Source organism: Trypanosoma equiperdum (genome assembly GCF_001457755.1).
Source record: "Trypanosoma equiperdum strain OVI genome assembly, contig: ctg_1027, whole genome shotgun sequence".
In the NCBI taxonomy this organism is placed as follows: domain Eukaryota; phylum Euglenozoa; class Kinetoplastea; order Trypanosomatida; family Trypanosomatidae; genus Trypanosoma; species Trypanosoma equiperdum.
In genome coordinates, this window is record NW_027122980.1 from 1 (window position 1) to 8,858 (window position 8,858).

The 8,858-nt window shown below is 49.7% G+C and overlaps 4 protein-coding genes across 4 annotated transcripts; all 4 read left to right on the plus strand.

The window, feature by feature from the left end:
* Window positions 1-2,171: 2,171 nt before the first annotated feature.
* On the plus strand, window positions 2,172-4,268 carry TEOVI_000581300 (eukaryotic release factor 3, putative; the record flags this gene model as incomplete). Its single annotated transcript, XM_067219951.1, has 1 exon — window positions 2,172-4,268. The coding sequence occupies one exon, from the start codon at window positions 2,172-2,174 to the stop codon at window positions 4,266-4,268; it is 2,097 nt and encodes a 698-aa protein (XP_067076052.1).
* A 603-nt stretch (window positions 4,269-4,871) lies between these two features.
* TEOVI_000581400 (60Kd inner membrane protein, putative) lies at window positions 4,872-6,128 on the plus strand (the record flags this gene model as incomplete). Its single annotated transcript, XM_067219952.1, has 1 exon — window positions 4,872-6,128. The coding sequence occupies one exon, from the start codon at window positions 4,872-4,874 to the stop codon at window positions 6,126-6,128; it is 1,257 nt and encodes a 418-aa protein (XP_067076053.1).
* A 563-nt stretch (window positions 6,129-6,691) lies between these two features.
* Window positions 6,692-7,084, plus strand: TEOVI_000581500 (40S ribosomal protein S15A, putative; the record flags this gene model as incomplete). Its single annotated transcript, XM_067219953.1, has 1 exon — window positions 6,692-7,084. One exon carries the CDS (start codon window positions 6,692-6,694, stop codon window positions 7,082-7,084), a length of 393 nt encoding a protein of 130 aa, XP_067076054.1.
* Window positions 7,085-7,759: 675 nt separating this feature from the next.
* On the plus strand, window positions 7,760-8,308 carry TEOVI_000581600 (SKP1-like protein; the record flags this gene model as incomplete). The annotated part of the gene is made up of 1 exon (XM_067219954.1): window positions 7,760-8,308. One exon carries the CDS (start codon window positions 7,760-7,762, stop codon window positions 8,306-8,308), a length of 549 nt encoding a protein of 182 aa, XP_067076055.1.
* Between the last annotated feature and the right edge of the window lie 550 nt (window positions 8,309-8,858).

Here is an 8,858-nt window from a genome sequence, read left to right on the forward strand (position 1 = left end):
CAACCCAATATGTACGGTGGGCAGCAGCAACAGGCGCCGGCACCAGGGATCATCGCCCAACAACCCGGACCGGCGGTAACGGCGAACTCCGCTGCACCGGTACCCAGACTGATGCCTCATCCCATTTCTTCCTGGTCTTCTTTGGGGTCTGTTGGAGGAGGTGTGGTAACAAACCACCCCCCTGCCACTGCGACGATGAGCGGTTACTGTGGTGCTCCTCCTCAAAATCTGCCGAGTCAGGAATTGCAAGGTCCGGTTCCCACTTCCGCCCCCCCACGCCCGCCGAACCATATGGATCCCCAACGTTCTATGCCAATGATACCCCCGCCGTCATGTGGGTCGTCAGTAACATCTGTACAAGGGCTCCACGCGCCAGCACAACCGACGGTCGTTCCATCACTGCCGTCGCAGCAGGTCATCGGAACTCCTTTAGCACCACCTCAGCAATTTCCTACTCCTGCGCAGCCACCGTCAGGTCCACGTGGAATGCCTCTACCTCCTAGGGCGCCATCAGGATTAGACACCAACCCGACATCGACTTTTGGTGCACCTCCAACAGGAAGTTTGCATCGGACGGGTAAAAGTTCCCCGTCGCCGGAGCCGTCAGCTCCGCGGGTTGGGAATATGATGGTGGCACCACCAGGGTCGGCACCACCGTCGATGACCTCGGGTGGGCTTCCACCACCACGTATGCCCAGTGACGGCTCAAATGCCAACTGGAACATGAACCCCCAGAGTGTGACAAACCAACCCCCTCAGGCAGCATCGATGACAGCGCCCAGTTCTGTTGCTCCTCCTCCCCCCGGGATTCCTTCCACTGCAGTTGGTACCGCACCCCCTGTGGTGACAGCTCCACGGGTAGGCGGCGTGGCGTACGCTCCGGTCGCGAACCCTGGCGCCCCACCTCGGTTTGCAGCCGCAGGTGGTCGACCGGCGGATGATTTTGGTTTGTCGTCGTTTGAAATTTCGTCGCTGAACCCAGAACATCGGGACTTAGCGCAGAAGTTGCGCACGACCATTCAGCAGGTAGCAAACGCCCAACGCCGTTCAGCCATAGCAAAGGCAGCTATGGAGCTATTCCAAGCCTTGCAGACAGGTTCTTTACCCCCAGATGTGGTTGGTCTTCTATCGGAGTATATCAATTGTTTAGGATCACAACGCTCAAGGGAAATGTGGAAAGAGCTCGCCACTAAGCACTTTTCGGCAATTCAACATATTAATAACCTCAAGTTTCTGCAGTAGAAGGCGTGGCTCGCTCACGAGCAGGCACACATGGCACTCAAAGGAAAACATGTTTGTGTGCCTTTGCACCTGTGCGGTGTTTGTTTGTCGCCGGGTTGCATATATTTGTACGGACGTGTCTGTACTTGAAGGACGAACCACAAATCCGGCTCTCCATCGACCACCACTTCTCTTGAGGTGTTACTTTCCACTCACGTGCTAATATGGTTTAAGGAGGATGAGAAGAGGGACGTGTACCGTTGTTACGAACGACATCTAATAACTGTGGTTAGACACTGAAGAGCTTCCCCAGTTTTTGTTTTGTACTCACCGTTGTATTTGAACCAGGTTACTGTGAGACGTATATATATATATATATGCGCATTCGATGGGAGAATGATGACATATTAAATACTTGAATTTTCACGCATGCCTCGTCCGTTTTCAACCTCTTGGCATTGTTGTTTGTGCTGAAGAACACACTACTGTGAATGAAAACGGGCCTGAAAGGGGTGCGCTCACCACCCTCGCATAAATGACCCCAATGAGTATACGTTTGAAGCATGCTCTGCTCTTTGCCACTTTACGTTCTGTTTTCTTTCCAAATAATTATCGCCGCTTTTCTTACCAGCTTCCGTGTATGAAAGTGTGTGTGCTTCCCGTTGGGTTAAATTTTTGTAGCTCTTCCCTCTTACGCCCCTTCATTTTTTGATTGGTGTGATTTAGGGCGAAAAAGCCGGTTCTGGGGGAGACTGAGCGATGGTGGGAAATGCCCTTAACTGCACTATAAAACACGCTTGGTTAGGTTCCGTGGGTGTGGTAATATGGCGTTGACTACTTACGTACCTCAAACAAAATTTTAGATACTGAAGTGCCCAACGGTCAGTTCAACTTTATTTCATTTTTTTTTTGTAGAAAGTCTTATTTTTCGAGCGCAAGTTTAAAAGGAGATGTCAGGTTGGGCACAACCAGGGGGGTTTAACCCCAACGCGAACGCCTTCACACCGTCACACCCACAGGGTCAATACCCACAGCAGCACCAGGGACACGCCGGTGGTGCGCCACAGCAGGGTTACTACTACCAGTCGCCTTATCAACAACAGCAGCAAGCGGTGTACAACCCGGCTTTTGTCAGTCAACAAGGTGGCTACAATCCTTCATACCAACAACAGGGCGGATACGTCCCTGGTTACAATCATCAGATGGGAGGGTATAATCAAGGTTATGGCGGTCAACAGGGCGGTTATACTCCGGTATACAACCAGCAACGAGGCGGTTACAACGCAGTGCATAATCAACAGCGGTTCCAATCACAACAATACGACCGCGCAGGCCAAGGTACTGGGCAGGGAGGCGCTCCCACTCAAGGTTATGTTAATCCCCCTCAACAGGTCGAGCCGGAAGAGCAACCGAAGACCTCTTCCGCCCAGACATCAAAGCTGTCTCTGGGTGGCGGTGCCTCCGAGTTTGTTCCACCGGCCAAGAAGGCAAAGGCAGGTACTCTTTCTCTCAGTAAGAAGAAGGTAGAAGAAACCAAACCCAAAGAGGGCAACGCAAAGAGCGATAGCCAACCGAAGGATAACGCCGGAAACACAACCACGACAACGGCTGACGACAAGAAGGGTTCTGCGAAGCTGACCCCGGAGGAACTTCGTGAGCAAGTGCGTTGCGAGATTGCCAAGCAACGTGAGCAAAATAAAAAGGAATTTGTTAGGGACCCTCGTCCACACTTCAACATTGTTTTCTGTGGTCACGTGGACGCGGGTAAATCGACCATCTCTGGACATCTTTTGATGGAGAAGGGGCTGGTGGACCAGCGTGAAATGGAGAAACTGCGGCGTGAGGCGGAGGTGCACCACCGTGAAGGTTGGGAGTACGCGTATGTGATGGACGTTTCGGAAGATGAGCGAACGAAAGGAATCACGCGTGAAACCGGAGCTGCGTATGTTGAAACAGAGAAGCGCCGGATAACGGTTCTCGATGCCCCCGGCCACAAAGCGTTTGTACCGTCAATGATTGGAGGTGCAACCCAGGCAGATGTGTGTGTGCTGGTCATCTCCAGTCGTACTGGTGAGTTCGAGACAGGTTTTGAGAAAGGTGGCCAGACCCGCGAACATGCTATGCTTGTCCGTACGTGTGGCGTGAAGCAAATGATCTGTGTTATCAACAAAATGGACGAGGTCAACTGGAGCAAGGAGCGTTACGATGCCATACTGGGGAAGCTAAAACCCTTCCTTCGTCAGAACGGTTATGATGAAGAGAAGGCCAAAAACCTCATATTTATTCCGATTGCTGGCCTTACGGGTGACAATCTCATCCGCGAAACAGCAGAAGGCGTCTGTCCGTGGTACAAAGGACCAACAATGATGAGCTTCATCGACGAGCTTGTTTTACCAGAGACGAAAAGCGAAAACGATGTCCTTTGTATTCCACTTGTTGGGTCATACAAGGATGAGGGTCGCGTTTTTGTGTATGGCAAGGTAGAGTCTGGCTCCGTGGCTGTTGGGGAAAAGATTCAGATACTTCCAAGCAAACAGGAGGCGGTTGTTGAAGGCATTTCAATTGAGGCGACAGAGTTTGAGAAATGTTATCCCGGAGACAACGTCCACCTTCGCGTTCGCGGCGTGGATGAAGGCGACGTTCACGCTGGCTACGTGGGTACATCGGTTCCGACGTCACTTCGCGCTGTTGAGTACTTCCAGGCCCGTGTGGTGATACTGGACGTGAAAAATATTATATGTGCTGGATCGCGTGTCATGTTGCACGCTCACGCGGCACAGGAGGAGGTTTCTTTCCACAAACTTCTGGCTAAAGTGGATAAAAAAACGGGTGAGGTTGTGCAGAAGGACCCCACACACGTGAAGGCTGGAGATGTTGTGATCGCTCGAATGGAGTTGGAGCGCGCGCTCGTGCTCGAGCCCCACAAGGATTTTGACAAAATGGGTCGTTTCATGTTGCGTGAAGACGGTAAGACCATTGCTATTGGTCTTGTCATGAAGCTCTATGAATCTACTAGGGAGTCGCTGGCGAACGCAGGTAAAGCTTAAAAGTCCGCTGAACTTCATTTTAGTTGGAGGATGCTCAATGTTTGCACACCCGTGGTAAAAACATACTCGTGTGTACAGTGATGGGAGAACAAAAAATAGCTGGAAGGTGGCGATAGTTGTCGGGATTTTCCCCTCCTCGACGTGTTCTTCTTTTCCCACTATTCACCTTGAATTCGGCATAAATGCTTGCTTCAAGGCGACCTAATATATAATTTTAATTTTTTTGTTTTCTCCATTTTCCATTTGTTTCGTTAAGAAAGTTGTTACGAGAGAGGCTAAACCAAACAGGTACTTTAATGTCTGGGGTACGGGAAAGGATGATTTTTATGGAGGTGACAGTTTGGAAAGCTCGGCTTTTTTTTTTCGCCCACTTATCCCCCTTTCAAATTTGTCAGACTTGTTCTTTGTGTTTCTCTCTTCGTTTAAGTCTGTATACAGCTAGTGAGGGGGCGGTTCCGTCCTTAACAGTGGACACATATTCATTGTTATTGTTGCCGCTTTTATTGTTATTACTATCATTCCACGCAAACCTTGTCGATATTCTTCATTATTTATTTACTTCTGCAGTCTTTTCGTTCATTTGTTAGTTCATGCAAGTGAGGCATGTCGGCCCACCGCTTTGTCTCACGCGGGGTGCTCACGCGCCGTCTCGTGTCAGGTTGTAGACTGGGGCCCGGCGCTGTAGCGGCTCCACGAGCAACCGGTTTGGCCTCACCCATGACAGGGGCTATTCGTTGTTTCAGCTGGAACCCAGCGAGTTGGATGAATACCGACACAATAGGGCGCAAATCTCATCAGGAAATCGAAGAAGAATTACCAGAAGTGTTCGCTCAGCAGCCGATGGAGGTGGACGATTTCATTCGTCCTGAGAAGAGCGTCTTTGAGCGGCTAGAGGACTTTTGGGATTGGATTGTGGGATTTCTGCAGCCAGTTGAGAAGCAAGTGGAGATCATGCGGCACCTTCGGAACGAAGGCGTATTCGGTTTTGACTTTGGGGGTTGGGGGAACGTATTCTTCTTTTATGGTATCTTCATGCGACTGTGTACGCTTGTCCCGTCGTTGCTAAGTCATCGCAATGCCCTCCGCCTAAGTCACATTAACCCTCAGCTATCGGAGATCGCTACTTGCCAGAACCGCGCCAAGAGCGACCGCTCACTTAGCACGGCGGAGAAACGTGTCATTAAGGAGGGGTACAATCGCATGAAGTACGCTCTGATGAAAAAGCATCACTGCGCACAATGGAAGAACTTTTTGTCGATGATAACTGCTCCTGTGACTCTCTCTGCTTTTATCTCTGTCCGTCGCCTGGCTGTGTACGAGACGGACCTCGAGAGAGCACCATTTCTTTGGATTGTTGACTTGACGATGCCTGACCCCACGTACGGACTTCCCATGATATGTGCAGGCATGTTCTTAATGAATTTCGAACTGAACCAAATGATGCAGCGCGGCGGCCGCAGTTCAACCGGCCTATACGTTCGCTGGGGCATGCGCGTAGGTTCGGTCATTGGTGTTTATTTCTTCTCTTCGCAGCCTGCTGCTATGTTTGCCTATTGGATTGGCCTTTCGACAGCTGGTTTGCTTCAGCCGCTGCTGCTCCGTTGGCAGCCGTTCCGTGACTTCTTTAAGCTTCCTGATCCGCCAGCGGTGGCGAGGGCGCACATCATTGTGGATGTGCCTGGTGCCTCCCTAATGGAAAGGTTATTTGCCTCAAAGGAAGAAAGAAAGAGACGAGAAGCAAAGCGGCAGGCCCTTCGGGAGGAGCGCCAAAAGAGGAAGTTTGATAAGATTGAGAATTACGATGATGTTGTATTTGAGGAAGAGACGAATCACCCAAGGGGGAGAAAGGTGAAAGACTAACGCAGAGTAGCCCTGTGTGAGTAACGGGAACAGTAGTGAAGGTAAGGGGTAATATTGGAAAAGATGAAGGAGAGAAAGCGGAAGCGGAAGCGGAGACAAAGGGGTTGCTTACCTTGTGCAGGTGTGTGTGTGTGTGTCGCTCCTTTTACCCCCTTCAGATGCTGTGGTTCTTTCCCTCCACACAAGGGAGTGGGTACATTTGCTGGAGTAGTGATTCTGCCAGCTGGTGGGTTCTGCGACTGCTGTTGGGGCATCAGCTTCCCATTCGGCTCGTGGAATCTGAAGTATCCCGTTCTTCAATATGTTGAGCACGCGTATCAGTGTGTAATTCAACGCATTATATCGTCTTCTATTCCGTGCGAACACGAAGGTTTGCCCTTTTGGACCTTAAAAAGTGATTACAATTATTATGTTACTGTCGTTTACTCCTTGTTTTTACCAGGGACAATTCGTCTACACCTCTCTCTCTTTCCCTCATGCTTCACCTCCTTTTCATGAATGACACCGCATGGTAACACAATCACAATAATCAAAACAAACAAAGGAGCCAAGGAAGCGCAAGGATGACAATGATGAGCGTTCTGGCGAATGCGCTCCGCTGCATTGCGGGCGCAGAGCGCCGCGGCAAGCGTCAGGTTCTCATCCGACCCTCCTCGAAGGTTGTGGTGAAGTTCTTGCAAGTCATGCAAAAACACGGATACATTGGCGAGTTCGAGATTGTCGATGACCACCGTGCGGGGAAGATTGTCGTGAACCTCAATGGTCGTCTAAACAAGTGTGGTGCCATTTGCCCTCGCTTCGATTGTACCGCCCGTGACTTCGAGAAATGGGTGAAGAACATCCTCCCGAGTCGTCAATTTGGTTTCGTGGTGCTCACGACATCACTTGGCATCATGGACCACGAAGAAGCCCGTGCACGTAACACTGGTGGTAAGGTACTCGGCTTCTTTTACTAGGCGCCAATGATGGCAACAAGGGGAGATGCTTTTGGCGTTGGCACGCTAAGTCGTACCTCGAAGTGCGTTACTCAGCTTCCATAATCGCTCCGTTCTGCTTTTCAATTTTCCTTTTCTTATTGCCTCAAAGAAAAATGAGTAAAAAAAACAACAAAAATTAGACTTGTGTATGCACGGGTGGCTGCACTAGCGATGCTGTGACGCCGAAGTGAGAGGGGGGGGGGAACGACTACTGCGTTTGACCGCTCCTAACCACTAGTTTTGATTGTACCAACTCTTCTTCCTGTGCTCGGCACCTATTTTCCTTTTTTGTTTTTCTTGGTATTGCTTGCATCGGGAAAGGAGGAGTGATCCGCAATAAAGGGTAGCGATCATTTTGTCGTAGGATACAATATTGAAGACGAACAGTGTGTACGAGACACCGTCGTAAGCTATTAAAGTTAGAAACCACAAACAAGGCAACAACAAAGCGGGAAATTAAAGCAGCTGAGGGAGGCGATTCAAAGCTTAGAGAAGATAGTTTGAAACAACAAAAGAGTAAGTACTCAGAGAAGAGAGGGAGGAATCCGGTTAGATACAAACGGATCGGAAGCCATCAACACAACAATAAAGGGTAGAGTCCAGTTACTCCTTCATTTTTTTGACTGTGTGCTGCATAAGTTTTAAGCTACAGTCATGGCGGAAGAGGTGTCGGTACAGGACGTGGACTTTACGGAATATTGCATCCTGGAGAGCAATGATCCGACGCCTGTTAAGTTTAAGGTGCGGCGTGAGGCCGCTATGATGTCAGGTTTGCTGAAGGACATGTTGGAGGACCAAAATGGTGGTGACCCCATCATTCCCATCCCTAACGTTTCCGCTCGCACACTCAAACTTGTGATTAAATACATGGAGCACCACCACAAGGAACGGGCTGATCCCATCGAGAAGCCACTTAAGTCAAACATTGAGAAGATCATCTCCCCGTGGGACCACGATTTCCTCTACACCGAACTGGTAAAGGATCATGACGAGAAACAACACGAGGTTCTCATCGACGTCATTATGGCGGCAAATTTTCTGAACGTGCGGGATCTACTGGATCTCACCTGTGCGTGTGTAGCGAACATGATCCGTGGGAAGTCTGCTGAGCAGATTCGAGAACTCTTCAACATTGAAAGCGACTTCACTCCCGAAGAGGAGGAGAAAATACGGGAGGAGAACCGCTGGTGCGAAGAGGCGTAAAAAATAAATGTACTCAGCCGTCTGGGCTCCATTTCACATGGGGCCCTTCTCTTCTTAAGGGAGAGGCTGGTGTGCTGTTATTATTATTGTTGTTGTTGCTGCTGTCATTTACTTCGTCGTCATTGTTTCTTCACTAAACATACTTGTTACGGTGAGGGCGGGCGACCAATAGGACCGAGGGATAGTGAAGAGAGGACAAAACCGGAGGCATATTTCCCCCCTCTTTTAATACTTTCATTACTAGCCTCTTTCCCTCGTAGTGTTGGTGTGTACGATTTATATGCATTTACTTAAGCCTTTGCATGTGTAGATATATGCGTGTGTGTTCTTTGGCTGCCGTGCGAAGGAACGGGAACGGTTCGTGTTTATGGCTCCACCTTTTGTTAAAGAATTTCCCCCTTCTATCTCATTCTGGCGGTTAATGTGTTTTCGTATGTGGGGACGCGGGAAGCGGAAACAGCGGGTAGGGATTTGTCCCTTCGCTATTTTTTCTTTTGTTTCCGGGGAGCTGTTTTGTGGTCAGCGCTTCATTTTGCCATTTAAAAAAAAA